The sequence below is a fragment of the Centroberyx gerrardi genome, chromosome 3 (assembly GCF_048128805.1).
Source record: "Centroberyx gerrardi isolate f3 chromosome 3, fCenGer3.hap1.cur.20231027, whole genome shotgun sequence".
In the NCBI taxonomy this organism is placed as follows: domain Eukaryota; kingdom Metazoa; phylum Chordata; class Actinopteri; order Beryciformes; family Berycidae; genus Centroberyx; species Centroberyx gerrardi.
In genome coordinates this window covers 9,121,028-9,139,753 of record NC_135999.1, presented here as the reverse complement: position 1 = coordinate 9,139,753, position 18,726 = coordinate 9,121,028, and the positions used below count along the sequence as shown (strand labels likewise).

Below are 18,726 nucleotides of genomic sequence, written 5' to 3'. Positions count from 1 at the left end.
GAGTGAAAGCCGGCCGTACTCCAGATGGCCTACAGTCATTATCATGGACCAATAGCAACAGGCTTTTATTTTTGAAAAATTAAGTAGCCGTAATTTTAGGCTGCAGTTAAACTTGGCATTTAACTGCAATTTTTTTAAAGATTTAATTCTAGTTTTCAGAGTTTGAGATCACATTCCTGTATGTCCACACTTGGCCTGAAGATGGATAGGAAATATAGACCAGATACTCAAGAGATGACCCGACTGTGATCAGAAATTCATGATATTTTGAGAAGTCCACAGTGACTTTGAGCTGCCCTTCAGTCTATGCAACAGAATCAAACTCCCATTCAGTGAGAACCTCCAACAATGATCACATGGCCAATAACAATGGCAAATGGATAAAGATATGAAGGTTTAGTGTTGGGCTTACCTTATTCTACAATTTCAGTAAATGTTAACGAACTGTCAGCACTAGACCTCAATTCACTGGGAGGATAGATTTTTTTTAATACGTTTTTGTCATCTCATTTGAACTTTTTTGTATAACCTGCTTCTGGTTGGGTGCTCAGCCAAAAACTAGAGAGATGCACCTGCTGTACGTTTTTGACAAAGCAAGATGTATTATGCCAGTATTTGGCATGGTGATATTCCCTCTTCACAAGACGTTTCTGTTGGATCTCTGCTCTAATTAGCAAGCTTACTCCTCTCGTCATTGAAAATGTGACTTTATTGTTTGGCCTCCATTAGATGGTTGTAATACAGTAAAACAAAAGAGCAAAATTCCTGAGGCAAAGATGAAGTTCAAAGAAGATGGAAAGGAACTTTGTAAAAGACTGGAAAGAGACTTAAAAAAACAATTACAGAGCACTGGGAAAATGAAAAATAACAAACGGAACAAACAATAGAACTTTACTCTGGTCAAAATTTACAGCAACACACTATAGGCACAAAGGCTGACGAACCACTTTGCTTGAATCGTCAATTTGATGTAGACACTGCAGGAGTCACAGTGACCTTAGTGAACACTTTGACGCTGAACTGGAAATCAGTAAGTTTTGATGATCTTCCATTTCACCCATCAAAGACAGATGTGTACTGGTACAGAAATAACTCTCCATGTCTGACTCTGCCTCCTGCCTGTGAATTCTTCTATGGTGTTATTCTCAAAAATGTGCAAAATTTGATTTTAAGAGCTAGATTTTAAAAAATTAAATAAAATGATGGCATAGAGAAGTTCTGGGGCTTCGGTGGAAAGTTGTAAAAAGGAGACAAAGGATAGAGTCAGCAAAAAAGTCCAGGCAATCAGTATTTTCAAATGTTATGAACAGAAGGTTATGAAAAGAGACAACGGACAGCTGAACAAAAAGGTTATACTGGCTCTGTCACCTAAATATACATTGCATTTTTTATCTCATTTGTGCCCGTTTTTGGTTATCAGCATGAAGCATCCTTTGCATCATCGCTGTTATGTTACTCTTATTAACATTTCCTCATACAAAACTATATACTGTATACATTACTTCCAAAATATTAGAGATTTTAAGTATATAAAGACATACAACATCTGTCACCCTAAAACATTGGGGTGACGTATGAATATTTACATGTGTGTTTTGTTTTTACATCATTGTTCCAGTTCATCGGGCTGCAGATAGCTGGAACAATCGGAGATCTTCTTCACCTGTTTGAAACTCAGAGTCTCGGAGCACATGGGACACACACTCTCCGTCTCCAGCAGCCTGGACACACAAAGAAAAAACAGATACAAACATAACCAAAAGTTTCTATTACATGGATTAAGGACAATCCATTCTTAACCTGCATTCACACGGTTATGCAATCACCTTGAACAGTTCATGTGTTAACTCTCAAAGTAAGAAACAAGCGAAAACCTTGATTCTCTGGTATCACACTTGGGTGGGGAGTGTTCATGTTCAAAATTATTCACATTCAGTGTCTATGATCATAGGAAAATGTGATTTTGGTTATTGGTGAATGACTAGCTATGTGACAGCTACAGTTACTGTAAATAGTTGCATGCATGCGTATCACTTACAGAACAAACTGCGAGTAGAGAGCGGGGAATTCACAGTGAGGACACACACACCAGTCCTCTTTCAGCATGTGGCGACCCTGGGAACAGGAAAAGGAGATGGAGGATAAAGAGAGAACAAGAATCAAGGGCAGACAAGTGATAAAATTCAAGTCTAAGGAAACTATTTTGGTAAAAATACAGTGTGTGTGCATGTACAAGTCAGTGACGATGTGTTTGGCGTGTGTACCGTGGCGATGCAGTAGGGCAGGTTGTTCTTGCAGGAGATGCACAGCAGTTCGTTCTGTGGCAGCTGGAAGCCACAGAAGGGACACGGAGTAGTTTCCTCCTCCAGCTCTGACGTGTCTGGCCGACTGGATGGAGAGGTAAAGCGGGTGGAGCAGGACAGAGAGACAAAGTGAGAAAGTACAGATGTGTTGAAAAGGGAAAAAAAAAGCAAAATAAAGGGGTGTAGTGACACAGAGTGGAAGAAGTGTGTTCATGCTTGTCGCTCACCGAACCATGGCCTCGATCTTCTTCCTGTACTTGGGGTCGATCTCGTTGCGGTACTCCGGTCTCATCAGCATGGCGGCGAAGCTGAAGGCCGAGTTCTTCAGCCCGGCGCGGTGACACTCGATCACCGCCGACGTCAGAATGGGCACGATGTCTACGCACACACACACACACACACACACACACACACACACACACACATACATAAGACATTTTTCTATACATTCACACATGCATTTGATGGGACTTTTTAAATGGACAATTACTTTTGAATCTCATTTAGATTTGGTGACTGTTTTTTTCAGATGCATTTCAGTTTGGTGTTGGGAACTGAAGCCCAAGATGAATACTGTGTGTGAACTCACGTGCGGGAAACTTGCTGATGTTGTTGCTTACGCGGATGAGCATGCGTGCGCCCTTTAGGTGGTCTCCTCTCTTTACATGGATCTACAGAAAAACATGCACAGAGTCAACAGCACTACATTTATGTGATATGGAGATGGAAATAAAGCCATAAGGCCCTGAAGGTTCTTCTCAAAGACAGATTAAGAAATGCTTGAAAGTCTTTGTGCCTACACAATTCCCCATCGTGATTACAGTACATAACATCCTCTCAAGCATCATTGGTGTGTGACAGCATGCAGAAGGCACTAGCCACTACGGCTGTAAGGACCTTGACCAGCAGGTAGGAGTGGAGGATCATCAGGTTGGTGGCCATCTCAGCAGGGATCTTAATCTTCTGGGCCTGCAGCTCTGTGTACATGCTGAACAGCACATCATGGGCGTTACGGTAATTTCCTGTAAGAGTAACACACACAAACAAACAAAAGAGAAACATACAATTAAGGTTATGTCAAATGCGTTACTTCCTCGCTGGTGTTTGTGTGACTGCGTGTGTACCTGCGCACTGCTCTTCCCTGGCGATGATGATGGCGGTGCGAGCAGCCTCCCTGTACTGCTGCAGCGCCATATAGAGACGGAACAGGTACTTAGCATCCTGGGAAGGGGCGGGGACACAGGTCAGCCAATCGTCAGCATTTTTAGAAAACTCACTCAGTCTCGCCATCTTTTTCTCTCTCTCTCTCTCGCTCACTCTTTCTCTTTGCATTCCAAGTGTCTATAAAACACAGCTTTTCCCTAACATGGTGTCTTTTCCTTCACCTCACCCACAGATGATTAAGAGCAAGCTGAAGAAAAGGACAGTTTCACGCAAAACACAGTCCTACTGCCACACTGTAGTAAAGGCTTGATCTCAAAGACGCAAAAGCATTAGTGGGTACTATGCTCATGCAGATATACTCACATGTACATAAACTTGTACATAAGCTAAGACACACACACATCCACACACAGTGTCCATACTGACTCTAATAGCCCACCTGCCTATCATATAGACAAACTGCCAAAACATACTAGCTCTCTGGCCACAAATCAGTTGGCCTGCATCCAATTCTTTATAAATACAAGATGTGTGAATACAGCATTGGGTTTGATTTGGACTTGAGACACACATACCTAGCATCTCACTTCCCTGAAAATAAGCCCTCTCTTCCAAATTCATATTCCAAAGTGCATTCAGACTAAAAGCTTTTTCTTGTATCAGTCCGACACTTTCAAATCCCATATGAACCTCAGGATAGGAGATAGAGAATGGAAGAAAAGGGCAATGTGGTTTCCTGTTGTTCTGACTGTTGACCAAACGAAGGCAGCGCCTGCGCGCACATACACACATGAACACACATGAACACACATGAACACACATGAACACACTTGCGTTCTACTCACTGAGAGGCACTACACAAGCACCAGACAAGGAGAAAGATAGAGAGAGAGATAGCGAGAAGGAGAATGAGTGGTAAAAACAAACCAAAAAAAAAAAATCATATAAAAACAATGGATTTAATACTGAATGGAGTCATTTGAAATACTGGAACAAAAACATGCAGCTATCAAAGTTACAGAAAAGAGAAGGCTCCAAAGTTCCAGTTCACTGGTTACCTTGGGCATGCCGTCACTCTCCCCCATCAGGTAATCTATCAGCTGGTTGGTTAGAGAAATGTCCTTGGCCTGGCCCACCTACAACACACACACACACACACACAAACACACACACACTCAATAGAATACCCAAACATATGTACATAATCCATTGGGATATTCATAACCTCCCAGTTTGACCCACACAGCTCTCACCGTCTCAATAGCCATCTCGACAGCCAGGTTGTCATCAGTGTTGGGACACTTCAGGAAGTGCTTCAGGGCCTGAGACAGACGGAGGGACAGGGAGGAAGAAGAAACTGACTAACTGGCTCAACGAATACAGTTATGAATGGGTGGATGGATCAATGAATGCACATATAAATAAATGAATGAATCAACCAATCAATGTCTGAACATATAAATGTAGAACTGGATGAATATATAAATAAATGAACTCCTACTCTGTTGTACTGGCCACACTTCTGGAAGAACTTGCCAGCCTGCAGGTGTTTCTTCTCCCCCTCAAAGTAGAGAGCAATGCTCTGGTAGTCCTCCTGCGTCGCCTCGGAGCCTGCACACACACACACACACACACACACACACACACACACACACCAACCGTCATGCAATTAATATTCAAATTGTACTTGTGTAGTATACCCATTATGCTCTACACTGACATACACACACACAGACTGACCGATGATGTCCGCGTAGACCTCCATCTGTCCGTGCTGCTGTGCCAGTTGGAAGGCTTCGTCGTTGCACTGAGACAGCACCAGGAACTGGATGGCTGAACCGTAGTCATTCAGCCGCAGGAAGAACCTGACACACACACACACACACACACACACGTACACACAGGTGTATGTAAATCTCAATTACACAAATGGACGAAGTAGCTAAGTAAAAAGGGGTTTGTTTTTAAACATTCAATACTTGACTGCCACACTTTTTCAAGGGGCTAATTTAGAGTCATGGCTTGGGTTTAGGGTTAAGGTCGGGATTAGGTTTAGGTTAGGGTAAGGGTTAAGGTTATGCATGTGTGCGTGTGGGTGTGGTTGAGTGTTGGTGTGTACGCCTGTGCTTGTTGGTCCTACCTGGCGACCATCTTTGCTCCGTCGATGCTCTGCGTCTCCCTGACGATGCGGACGGCGTCCTCCGGGTTGTTCAGGTGGTCCAGCAGCACGCGAATCACGTTGTCCCAGTCCTTCGCACTCTCATAGGCCTGCGCTGCTTCCTTATACCTGGCGCGGACACACAAACACACACACACACACACACACACACACACACACACACACACAGGCATCAGTTTCTTTCTCAACAATATACTTCACTGTTGTTAATGGAGACAGTCAGACAAACAGACAGAGAACCTACTTGCCGTCCATCTCCTTGGCCTTGGCGTACTGCAGGTGGATCTTAGGAGAGGAGACGTGTGGGAGCAGCTCTCCGACCTTCGCCCTGAGTGCAGAGTTACATAAAGTCAGAGGGGGAGAGACATTTACGGGTGTGTGTGTCGGTGTGTGTTGGAATTTGCCTCACCAGTTCTTGCAGCGGATGTAGACCGATGCAGCCTTGTCGTAATACTGGCCTTTCTCGTACAGCTGAGCCGCCTCGGAGAATTGCTGTATAAAAGGAAAGGAAAACATAAAAGCAGAGGCACAAAAAGGCCAAAAAAGGCTCAAAAGCATTAGAGAGAGAGAGAGAGAGAGACAGATGAAGTGGACTCTCTACCTTCATGCTCTCCAGTATGGCTCCACATTCCTTCTTGAGGACTCTGCTGGGGTGCTGGATGGCCTGGGCGGCTCCTCTCCTGATGTCGCCCATCCGGATGGACATCCTGGCTACGCCCGCCTGGCACGCCTCGTCGTGCTCCTGGAACTACACAGCGAGGCAGAGATGGAGGGAGAGATGGAGTTGGAGGTGAGGGCAGGAGAGAGTACAATGAATTCTGAAAAACAAAAAACTAAAAAAGAACACAGTGGTAAGTGTGGTAAATAGACACTTCAGGAGCCACGCTGTGTTGAATATTCACAGCTAATGAGGAAAAATGAAATTGTTATACGCAAGTGAAATATCACTTTAGCAGGTTGCAGTTTTTAACTTGCTGTGAGGTTAGCATTGCTAGAAGATGAGATCAGATATATTACACTTACCTTTTTGTCGTGGGTCATGCCTTTCTCATAGTGTGACAGTGCATTCACATAGTCTCCACTACAAAGAGGTAGAGAGTTGCAGTTAGTGTACGTAGATCACATCTAGTGTGTGTGTGTGTGTGTGTGTGTGTGTGTGTGTATATACTTACATAAACTCCAGATGGACAGCATATTCTTTAGATATAAAGGGAATCTGGTCTTCTGCCAGCCTCTTGGCCAACATTAGAGCGCTGTCCCAATGCAACAGGTCTCTCCTCATCTAACACAAACACACACACACACACACACACACATATTATGATAGCTGAAGTCATCAGTTTGATCCCATTGCCTGCTGACAATACCAAGGTTTACAGTTAATTTTACACTTAATGGTAACCCATAAGCAACAAAGCATCTGTCTTTACAACCACGGAAGTTTGGTATAAAGTTAAAAGATAAAGATAAAGATAGTAACTTGTAATTCTAGGCTGTTTCTGAATGCCAGACTTTCCTACTAGGTGACACCCAAACTAGACAGGCATCTGCCTTGGATAACATGCTGCATAAAGTCTGGGAAATCACCAGATTTAAACTACCTCTGTCTCTTACATACATACACACACACTGTTTACTCTTCAGGCCTTAAATTAACTACATTGTGTGTACTGTGTGTGTGTGTGTGTGTGTGTGTGTGTGTGTGTGTGCGTGTGTGTATATTCGTGCTTGTTTCTGTGTTACCTCCAGGGCAGCAATGGGGCAGTTTGAGGACAGATAGAGGTCCTGAGCCAGGTTGTAGTCATTCAGGAACATGGCCAAATGGCCTGCCAACAAATTCCTGTCCTCTATACCCTAGAGTTAGAATGAGAGAATGAGAGAGAGAGAGAGAGAGAGAGAGAGAGAGAGAGAGAGAGAGAGAGAGAGAGAGAGAGAGAGAGAGAGAGAGAGAGAAAGGTTGAAGAAAAAGAATGAGGAGAAAATGTCAGAAAAGAGAGGAATAAGGTGCATGTCATCAGGAGTGTGGGAAATATGGACCGTGGTGTGTGTGTGTGTATTTGTGCTGTTGTGTGTCTTTTACCTGGGTGCCCTGCAGCGACAGGACCATGCCTACGTTGCCACTCATGCGGTAGACTTGAATAGCCAGCTCCACCTCCATGTGGACCAGACAGGCTCGGCCCATCTCTGCCCAGTCTGTCCCACTGCCTGCTGACTTACACAGATCCCAGGCTTCAGGGAACCTGGCCAGGACACACACACACACACAGAAAAATATTAAAGTTATTTGCATTTTCTAAAATCCATCCTTTTTTACAGGCAGTTTTGGACAAACTTTTAGCTAAACTACATTTACAAAAAATCATGAACATTGTCCTGAGCCATAGTATATTCGAAAACAAAACCACAGAAGCTGAATAATATGAGACCTGAAAAAATGCCAGAAAAACCAAATAAGAACCATTCTTAAACTGCAACATCTACTAGAAGTGATCCTGGACTGGACTCAGGAGCAAGCACAGGTCTCAGATCCAAAACGTACCCCCACCTGACACAAAAATCTACAGGAAACACTGATATGTGAACCCTTCTTCATCAGAACAACACATGGTAGCTGCAGCATGGCCGACCTCTTGAGCATGAGAGCCTGGGAGAGCTGCTTGCCGAGCTCCTGCGGTGCGTCTGACTGTGTGCTGGAGGAGCGGCTGAGGAAGGAGTGTGTGCTCAGCGGCACGTCACTGGTCATGCCGCTCGGCGTCTGACATGTCAGCTCCCCGTTGTACAACAGCAAAGGCTTCTGGGAGTAAAGCAGCGCAGTGTTACCCACCAACACCACCTGGAGACCTGGGAGGAGAGAGAAAGAATGAGAAAAATTCCTCGATCTTTGCACTCCTTACTATTGGTTGTCTGTAATTTAGGAATAATCTAGGAATTTAAGATTATCTGCTGTTGCACTCATTGTAAAAGCAAGGGGGAGAGAGGAGGGAGACAGAGAAAGTGACAAGAAGACAGAAAGAGTGAAAGAGAGACAGAGGGAGAGAAAGAGAGAAAGAGATGGAGGGTATGAAACCGAGAAGTAGATACACTTCACTTTTCACTGACATCACTTATCATTGTTGGTGTGTGTGTGTGTGTGTGTGTTATAATCTCCCTACCATATATGGTGGTTTTATGCAGGGCGTAGGTGTAGACCTTGTCATCGTCGTAAGCTACAAACACTCCTCTGTCAGTGGGCCAGTTCTCCCACAGCACTCCTGTGATGGTGGGAGAGAAGTTGGGGAGCTCATAGCAGGAGTCTGTCGCCTGGTTGGACACAAACACACACACAGTATAGTGAAAAAGAGAAGGTACTCCAGAATGTTCTCTCGAGTTCATATTATAACGGCCGACTTACATATTATATAAGAGAGGCTTTGTGGTATATTAATGATGGGAATGGTTGATTTCTGGTTTCTTACTCCTATGTGGGTTGTTTTATGTTACTTATTTTTTTAGTTTTTTTATTTTAATTTTTTGTTCTGTCTTGTTTTTGTAGTTTAGTAACTGGTTTTGGTGATTGTCCTTTTTGGTTTGCATGACTTTAGCGTTATGTCTGTAAATATAAATAAAATGATTGAAAGAAAGAAAAAGAGCCAGCACATTTAGTCATATTTCAGTCAGTGTCAGACACTGCAATGGAGAGAAACTGCGTGTCCTTTTACATGCATACCATCATCGATGTACGATGTATCATCAGATTAAGGAGACAGTATGAGTTTGATGAAAGCATTTATGTGGTTTAAAGTAACACAATTTCCTCCAATAACCTCAGTTTTTATGGCTTTCATTTGATACTTGGGCTAGTTTACTCAGAGAAGAATGTGACGCAATAAAATCCAGCCTGCAGGCAACACTGCAGCTACCGAGTGTTCACAAGGTCAAATAAATACACTTTTAGTAGAACTAGGTGTGTTAGTCAGATCACGTCTGCACTGATTATGTCTCAACAAAATGAGACTAAGGCCTTGACATGGCAATGGCTATATTCATCGTATGTTCTTAATCAGGTTAAGATCGGATTATTGGTTTGCATGTAATTGCATGTAATTGATGTACCTGTGGTATGAAAAACATCTGTAATGATTCCCTTTAGATTCATAAGGTGCCACTCCCAATTTTACTGAGGATTAACTTGGTTTGAGTTAGAGAGAAGGGATGGTACGGCATGAAGGTCAAACCCACAAGGGTTAATGACATCAACGTGCCTGAAATCGCTCAGGCAATCCAATCAATTCTGAAATTCCTTTAGAATCTGTTATTCAGTGCAATGCTCCTGTTTCGTTGTTTTGAAGTGAGATGTTTTGTACAAGCCATGTATTTTTTATTAATCTCACCTACATAAATTATTAACTGCATCTCTTCTTGCCATGATATTTCATCACTGTGTGCTACTTTTAATGGCTCTGTTTTATCAAAGTGCAAATAAACTTGAACCTGAATATGTGTGTATGTAAGTTCAGCTGCATGCATGGATGTATCAAGTAACCCCGTGTACTGACGTTGCCGGGGGAGAGCAGGAAGCCGCCGTTCTTGTTGTCGATGAAGACGAGCCGCGAGCCGTTGGGGTCGGGGAACACCTTCCTCACGCCCACCGAGTGGCTGTAGCTGTTCACCGTCTGCCAGTCCTCCAGCAACACACACACCACACTGCCCGACTGAGAGAGAGAGAGAGAGAGAGAGAGAGAGAGAGAGAGAGAGAGAGAGCGAGAGATTACAACTTCCACTAGCAAAAGAGACAGTAAACAACTATGGGTGAAATGAGAGAAACGGTGGAAACACGGTCACTTGAGAAAAGAGACAGGAAGACAGAAAGAAAAAAGGAAGGAGGCTGGGATAGAGAGAGACGTGAGGAGAGATAATGAAAACAGAAGAGATGGAAGAGAAAAAAAGATTGGCAGAGGAAGACTGAACCGGATGGACCAGCAAAAGAAGCAAGAGTTGCAACTGTTTGAGAGTGGATGTCCACAAAGATTCTGAGCAGTGTTAATACCACAAAGTATGATGAAATATATGAATAAAAATCCAATGTCATAGCTTCCTGAGGTTTTGTTTGCATTGAATATTTGTCTTGGGTTCAGTGTTGCATAATTGCATAAAAGGGGAAAAAGCTGAAATCACAATACTGACAACTGTTGACATCAGCCTGCTCCCTGATCTACGATGACACAACAATTTACAACTCAATAGAGAATTTGGGAAAGGAACATTTTCTAGTTCAGAAATTATAGTTATAGTTAGTTATCTGTGTGTTAAAGTCCAGTCAAGCTTACGTCAGTCCCCAGAGTCTTCATTGTGGTCTAGTTTATAGCTTTAGGAGAAACTGGATTGGGCCTGGATTGTCCTCGGCTACAGGAAAGGCCATGAAAAACACATGGGACAGTGTTCCCTTCAAAGAAACTCTGTGATGTTCATCCAAAGTAAGTTAGCTGATTGTGGTGAGATGTGATGAGCCTTACATCAGTGCCGTAGTAGAGGAAGTCAGCGGTGAGTGCGTGGCAAAGGATCCGACCTTTTCTGTCATCGTCTGGAAACAGCTTCATCTGCTTCTTCTCCTCCTGGTCCTCGCCTTCAATCTAAAACACACATACAGGCAGGGAAAACAAAAAATTATGCAAAAGTGTGAAGCCTGTACACAACTGCTTCGCCAGTCAGTGTAAACGGAAACGAAGCACAAACACCGGCACATACAGACAGACTACTCACCATGTGCAGCTGTACTTTTCCCTCAAACAGCGCTGCTGCGTAGTCCGAGTTGAGGCACATGCTGGCTATCGTCCCCAAGTACTCAATGTCCTTCAGCCTGTTACAACCTGAGTGACACACAAAAATAGTTATCCCCGCTTGCATGACTATACAAACACACACACACACACACACACACCAGATACTATAATTAACATATCTCACACACCGCTGTAGAACCAGGCTCTGTTGTTCATTCCCACAGCCACATGGAACGGTCCCACTGCAATGAAAGTAGGCTCCACTTCCACTTCTATGGCCACAGGATTCTCCTGACAAACACAGAGAGTGAGAGAGGAACTGAAGATCTTGTATGTTCAGCAGTGTTTCCCCTACCATGGAATAGATAGGGTGAGGCACTCCGCCTTGAGCAGCGGCTAACCCCCCCCACTGAATCACAGCCCATCTTCTAATCACTCTAATTTGCTCTTATTTTGACTTTCTTCAATCTCTCTCCTTAGCTCATACTTTTTATTTCTTTTCCTAGTACTTCTCTCTTACATGATCATTTTAGGGTCACAGGAATATTGCCAGGGCATTATGGCTCTGACCCTTGAACTCTTCCACTTACTATTCATTCCTATAATGTTGGTAATCTAGGAATTTAAGCTTATTGTACCACTGCAATCATTGTAAGTCGCTCTGGATAAGAACATCAGCTAAATGCCTAAAAGGTAAAATGTAAAAGTCGACCTGCCTAAGAGAATTTCCACCCCACCAAGGAAAATTTGTGCCCAAACACTGGTGTACAGTGTGTGTGTGTGTGTGTGTGTGTGTGTCCTCACCCCCTCCACCTGGTTGGAGACAGTGACCTCCAGCAGGGAGGTGAGGTAGGCCAGCCTGGTACCGAAGCTGTCCCCCAGGATGGGAAGCCTGGTCAGGAAGACATGGAGCGTCCCTCTCTGGGTGGAAATCGCCAACAGCTGGCCGTCATCCGTCCAGGTCAACTGGTCCAGACCTGAGGGAGGAGGAGAGAGGGAGGGAGAGGTGGGGGACAGAGGGAAAGAGAAGGAGGGGGCGGAATTATTTGAGTTGACTCAGCTGCATTCAAAATGTCCCTTTCGGCTTTGTGGCTGGGCGTGAGGACAGTCTCACCTTTAGTTTCGTCATCCAGACGAACTATGTTGCTGATGTCTTTAAGATCAGACAGCTCATGGATCTTTATGCTGCAAAGACACAGACAGACACACACACGGCTTTAGACCTTTTTACATACAGAACTGTCATACATACTTGTCTCTTTGAACCTGTGTGTTCAAAGAGACAACCTGTGTGTGTGCCGTGTACCTGTTGTCCCCGCAGGAGGCAGCCTTGTTTAAGGCCGGGGAGATGGCCACACTGTTGAGGCTGTCTTTATGGTTGTGAGCCTGGTACAGCTCCTGGCCGATCTCCCTGATGTGGGTGGAGATAACCACAAAGTAGCCATGGGAGAAGCCGATCAGTATATACCCGTCACCGTACCTGGAGGAGAGGGAGAGAGGCAGGGAATCAGACTCGGTACAAATATCTCATTGCCGTGATTCAATGCCAGTCTCTGGCCGTGTGATGGAGTGTGTGCACTACCAGCGGTAGGAGACGATGCTTCCGTAGCGAGGCTGGAATTCCAGTTCTATAGGGTTTTCGGGGTCGTTGAGGTTGAAAAGGAACAGCGTCTTCTTCCCCACAGACACGCTCACCTGAAGGGTCAAAGGTCACAGTCAGGGGAGCATGTGTGATGACATCATTCCTACGTCCTAAATCTCCATCCTTGATTCACATGCAGTCATGGAAGTACAGCACAAAAGGATAGTATGTATGCTCAATCACTTCTTTTTTGTTTTACCCAGTATACCCACAGGGATCATTTAAGTTTCATCTAGACCGGAAATCTCTACTGTGCACTCTGTTGCACACTGTAGATTAGTCCTCAATCATTATTTTACTTTAGTATAACTTTGACTTTTCAGTTTGCTAACAATACAGATGTTAATGAAAGCAAGTAGCCATAAGTCAATATTGTGGCCCCAGATGACCAATGACAATAGGTGAAAAAAAAATAAAATGTTCTAACAAAGTGGAAATATTGCTTTAAATATCACACAGTTGCCTTCTGTTATGCAAGCGAACTAATTGACGAAGAACCCAGAAGCACATTCTCGCTCATCATGTGATCTAATGTAAAAAATCAGCTGCATATAAGGAGAGGATAGTGGAAGTTGTGTGAAATCATGAATCAAACAGCGGGGTAGATGGTTTTAATAGCGAATGTGTAGCTCTAGGGATGAATGTGCTGTTCTCATTTCTTCACGTACACACACACACACACGCAAACTTACAGTGCTCTCTCCTGGAGACGACCTCTCATCTGTCTTCATCACAGAGAAGTAAACGTCAGCAGGCTCACTGCGCAGCGTCGTCTGGCAAAAAGACAAAAGGGAAGAAAGTTATACCAGATCCTCTTTCCTGTTCTTCCTCCTGTGCTTAGTCTGAATGCTGTTGTCTTGAAAATGTTTTTTAAAAAATCTTTTCTGCCTTCTCTCCTCAGCTTTACTTATTTACCTAGCACTTCTCTTTTACACATGCTCACTCTAGGATTACTTGCAGTATTTACTATTGGTTGCTCGTAATGTTAGTGATCTAGGAATTGAAGTTTATTCGATTGCTGCACTCATTTTAAGTCCATCGGGATAGGAGCCTCAGCTATATGGCTAAATGTTTTTTGTTACTGCATCAATAATCATTTGTCAACATAACTCCTCCCTCTCCCAAGAGCAGGCCTAATTATAATAGCATTCCACGGACAGCCATGTGATGCTTACGTGTGTGTGGTTGTGGCTGTGCGTGCGTGTGTTCAGGCGCACATGCCTGTGTGTGTGTATACCTGTCGGATGGTGTCCCCCTCATGGTTGCTGACGCTCAAAGAGCGGTCATCACTGCCGAGTGCCAGTAGATTCTGAGTACTCCAACACCCACATGTGATCCTCTTGGTGTGTTTACCTAGTATGCGTGGTGAGGGACGGGAGAGAGGATCAATATAATAGAAGAGAAGGGAAAGGTAGAAAACCACAAACAAGTAACTGTGCAGTCATGTGTATATGTATATGTGTGTGTGTGTGTGAGTGTGTGTGTGTGTGTGTTACCCAGCACGGGAATCTTGCGTGAGGTCTGCTGGTTATAGATCAACAGGTTTCCTTTAGCCGTCCCAACTGCCAACAGTGGGCTGGTCTTTGACCACGAGATGAAGGACATCTGATCCCTATTGAAACCAACACAAGCAGGAAGGAAACCAGGAATGTCTCGTTAAGAATTAGGGGTGATCATCAATCACTTCAGTGCTAATGTAGTCTATAAAAAATACTGGCAGTGGCTCTGTTGAACAACAAGGGCTGGAATTAGAAATGTGTTGGCGTGTCTGTCCCACCTCATGCCGCTGTCTATCTGGGATGTCTTATTGACGCTGGCGTCCCAGAGGTAGATGGAGCTGGACTTTTCGGCTATCACCGCCAGAATGTCCCCGTCCTTATCCCAGTCCATCGCCACACAGCGCCTGGAGGGAGCAAGAGGAAGGAGAAAGAGGAGACACTTAAAATAACTTTAAACAACAAGAGGTAATAATCAGCACAAACCTTTTAATTATAAGCAGAAAAAGTCAGCAGAGGTGGAATAGTCACAATATGTTCTCGTACTTACCCTGGAAGGTTGAGTTCATTCCTCTTATGCCCATATCGATCAAATATTTTCAATGAGTTGTCATTTCTGTATGAGAAATACATCACACATTTTAATTACTGTGCCGTTTTAACTACCTTACAAAGAAGTTGAACATTACAGTATTTTGGTTGCGCTCTATCTCCTGCCGCAGCAGTTTACTCACCCTGCAACAGCGATATAATTCCCGAGGGTTTTCTGCCATTTGTACTGTAGGCTGAAGTTTACCCAAGCTTTGTCCGTGAGGGTGAAAACACGCTGTGAACAGAAAAAGGATTTAATGTTAGCCGTTACGGGGCTTGGCTGCTGGTGCGACACTGGAGATGAGATTGCGACTCCAACGTTTTATGAGCTGCATTGGTAATTCTCCATCACACGAAAAATAGACGTAGGTTACATGAACGAACAGTATGGCTGCTACATGGTTTAAGAACTATTTTGACATTCTTAATCGGTTTGTTTGGGGTTATGCTGATAAAACTGACATCGCCAAGAGGCTGGAAAACGGTGTCCGACAATGGACCTCGTCATGTTACATAGCTCATTTGGTTGTGACTGAGTGACTGATAACGGAGCCTGTTAGATAGCCAGTTAACGTTAACGAGTTATACCCAGCTAGCAAGATAGCTAGTTAACGTTAGCAGGCTATTGCTGCCCAACGCTAGAAACGTTAATGTAGACGTTAGCTCAGTTAGCAGGAGTTACCGTTAGCATGTAAAACACATTCATATGACTAAGCTCATAAACCAACAAGTAATATATGTTGTGGTAATTCTCTCCTTGGCACCAACCTTCATTTTGATGACATTTAATCGACCTTTTTATTCAAAGCATCTTCGCTGCAACAGTTGTGTATATCCCAGAATGCTTAGCTCGTAAGCGTCTGCAGAAGCTACAGCGATGTCATAGCAACAGCCATTAACCAATAAACTGTTTCCATAGCTAGCCCACCAATGTCAAGCTAGCTAGGATAATATACAATTTCTATGAACTATATGAACTTCCGCTTACACTTTCAAAATAAATTGTCGAACGTATTGCAACGTTTTTATTTTGTGTTTCTAAGGAGGGAGGACACAAAGTACCCCAGTGACAACACCTCGCACCATAGTATAGTCAGGGGTGGGTAGTAACGCATTACAAGTAACGCACATGAGTAAAAAAGTATTTTTTTTTTTTTTAAGGAACGAGTACTTTCAGTTCTTTTTTTTAAACTGTACTTCTACTCTTTACTCGAGTATATTTTTGAGCCAGTAATCTACTTTTTACTTCACTACATTTGCCATTTATACCTTTGTTACAACTAGTCTGCTCTAAATGCGGGGATTGAGTGTAGGGGGGGAGAGCGCGAGGAGCACCTCTACTGCAGATGCCAAGTTGCCAGCTGCCTGCAAGATAAATAAGCACCACCTGTCTTTTGACCACGATGCGATGATGACGGAGCAAACCCCAGAACAAGAGGCAGCTTCCAACAAATGGGTATCCCCAAATGAAAAATGTGAATGGAAAGAAGTTTTCATTCTCTAGTTGATTGACTGAGGTCTTGGTACAGGGAGTAATACTACAGAACAGAAAATCTGAGTTTTAATTAATTGTATTGTATTCGGTATCTACTGCATTTTGGGGCTGTAATAGGTTTGGTTACTTTGATAATGTCTGTAAATACTAGAGTTAAACACGTATATTCTGTTTTATAAAGGGCTAAGAAAGTTTTATCAACAAGTGCTGTTTTTTCATTATTTTGCACTGGCCCGCACACCCTAAAAAATATTAAAATGGAAAGGAACTTGTACTTTGAGTAATTTATTAACCAGGTACTTTTTTACTTTTAGTTGAGTAGGTTTCTCAAATGGTAATTTTCACTTTTACTTGAGTCATTTTTTATGGGAGTAATTGTACTTTTACTTGAGTATAGATTTTCAGTACTCTACCCACCACTGAGTATAGTCTATATATTACAACAATATTACAGTATCAATCTACATTCAAAGTGATGAGTATTTTGGTACGCTTTTTGTTGTTCTGTACACCCCAATATTCGTCTGTTCAAAAGCTAGTTATTTGCAAAATCGCTTAACTTCCGGCATTTTCCTAGTCGTTTGGCTAAATCGCAGTAAGGATCAAAACAAACAAACAAACAAACAAACAAGTGGGACAGTAAACACCTGTCCTGGAAGTGTGTGTGTGTGTGTGTGTGTGTGTGTGTGTGTTGCTGTGTCGTACCCTAAACGTACTAAAGGAATAACACTTGAATTCTTAAATTGAATGTTATCCCCCCCCCCCCCCCCCCCCCCCCCCTTTTTGTTTTTTTTTTCACTAATGCCAACATTAATTACATTTTATGTTTTCAGTTGTATTAGTCAATGAAAACAGTATGCTCAAACTGGTGTACCTGGGTGGTCTGTAGATCATTACATGTGCTTGTGACACCATGTGGGTTTGAGTCTGGCTCACAATATATCTCATTATCCCCTCATCTCATCTGTCTCAATTCACTATATTTTCCAATACGCCAGCAATAATACAGAATAGGCGTAAAATACAATAGGGTATATAATTTCATTGTGAACATAAAACTTTATTGGGGTGAAGTAATATCCTCTGTAGATAGCCTGCAGTATAAAACATGTAGAGTTGAGTCACTGAACAGGCAGAAGAGTGCTGTGCCTCTTAGGAGTCAGTGGGCTGGGGTCTCTGTTTGGGAGAGAGGTGAGTGAAGAAGATGGTGGCTGAAAATGGCTAAATGGGCAGAGGTGGACGTCAGGCAGGATGGGGTTGTCTGTTGGGTGGGAGTTCCTGCAGAGAACGGCAGTCAGTACCCCAGCCTTTTTCAGATTGCAACACACTACCAGTTAAGCTTAAGACATGTTTTTATATATATTATATAAATAACTTATTTTTGACTAAAATGTCAGATGGGAATTTATTATTCCAAGGTCATGATGTGACATCAGGATGAGGTAAATGTACCACAGCAGTTCCACTTTCATTTCTGAGTGTGACAACAGCATTCAAATTGCACACAAACAAAACCACACAAATAATTGCTACAATAAAAACATAAAAACTATAGATCCAACACAGCTTTTATATTTTCTCTACAACATTGTATGTCCAGCTGTCTTAAATCCTCTGCATACAATGTTGGCTATAGAGCCACTTACAGAATTAAAACAATACAGGCGGTGCATTATTTTAAAGATATCTTTGGTGATATCCTTTATTAAGGGAAAATACAAGGTAAAGGGGGGAGGAGGTGTCAGGCGGTGGGTTGCAAATGGGTGATGGGGTGTGTGTGGGGATGGAGGAGAGAGGAGAGGGAGTGAGCACAGGTGTCAGTGTGCTAAGGTTCTTGGCTTGAAGCAACTCAAGCGGACGCCATCTTCTCCTTTTTCTTCTCCTTTTTTTTCTCCTTCCTCTGAGTAGGGGTAAAGAGCTTAATCAATCTCCTTATCATGGAAGGCTTCTTGGGCTTTTTGTGGAGTTTTTCTCCGACCTCTTTTCCATCTTTCTCTCCAGAGCGTCCCACCTCTGCCTCTCTGTTGTTGGATTTGAGGGCCTCCTTTTCCATCTCATCGGTCTTGAGATCGCTGGAAGGATTCTGTGTGGTCAAGG

The 18,726-nt window shown here is 43.3% G+C and overlaps 1 protein-coding gene across 1 annotated transcript; it reads right to left on the bottom strand.

Annotated features, from left to right (window-relative positions):
• Positions 1-761: 761 nt before the first annotated feature.
• Positions 762-15,948, bottom strand: wdr19 (WD repeat domain 19). Its single transcript, XM_078291587.1, has 36 exons — positions 15,903-15,948; positions 15,278-15,369; positions 15,094-15,159; positions 14,825-14,950; positions 14,544-14,659; positions 14,285-14,400; positions 13,740-13,820; positions 12,988-13,100; positions 12,712-12,885; positions 12,520-12,590; positions 12,210-12,382; positions 11,594-11,696; positions 11,386-11,522; positions 11,139-11,255; positions 10,182-10,337; positions 8,799-8,946; positions 8,274-8,487; positions 7,727-7,886; positions 7,390-7,500; positions 6,819-6,928; positions 6,670-6,727; positions 6,248-6,388; positions 6,056-6,138; positions 5,891-5,974; positions 5,608-5,754; positions 5,208-5,332; positions 4,969-5,078; positions 4,721-4,789; positions 4,526-4,603; positions 3,428-3,524; positions 3,201-3,325; positions 2,893-2,974; positions 2,531-2,681; positions 2,265-2,388; positions 2,039-2,115; positions 762-1,721 (listed from the first exon to the last, which is right to left on the bottom strand). The coding sequence occupies exons 1-36, from the start codon at positions 15,906-15,908 to the stop codon at positions 1,607-1,609; spliced, it is 4,056 nt and encodes a 1,351-aa protein (XP_078147713.1). The 5' UTR covers positions 15,909-15,948; the 3' UTR covers positions 762-1,606.
• Between the last annotated feature and the right edge of the window lie 2,778 nt (positions 15,949-18,726).

What these genes read in the sequence shown, in the direction of transcription:
- wdr19 (XM_078291587.1), bottom strand. An exon ending in GCATAAAACCACCATATATG is followed by an intron (nt 8,488 to 8,798) that starts GTAGGGAGATTA and finishes CTCTCCTCCCAG; the next exon opens with GTCTCCAGGTGGTGTTGGTG. An exon ending in ACTCCTACCTGCTGGTCAAG is followed by an intron (nt 2,975 to 3,200) that starts GTCCTTACAGCC and finishes GTTTTTCTGTAG; the next exon opens with ATCCATGTAAAGAGAGGAGA.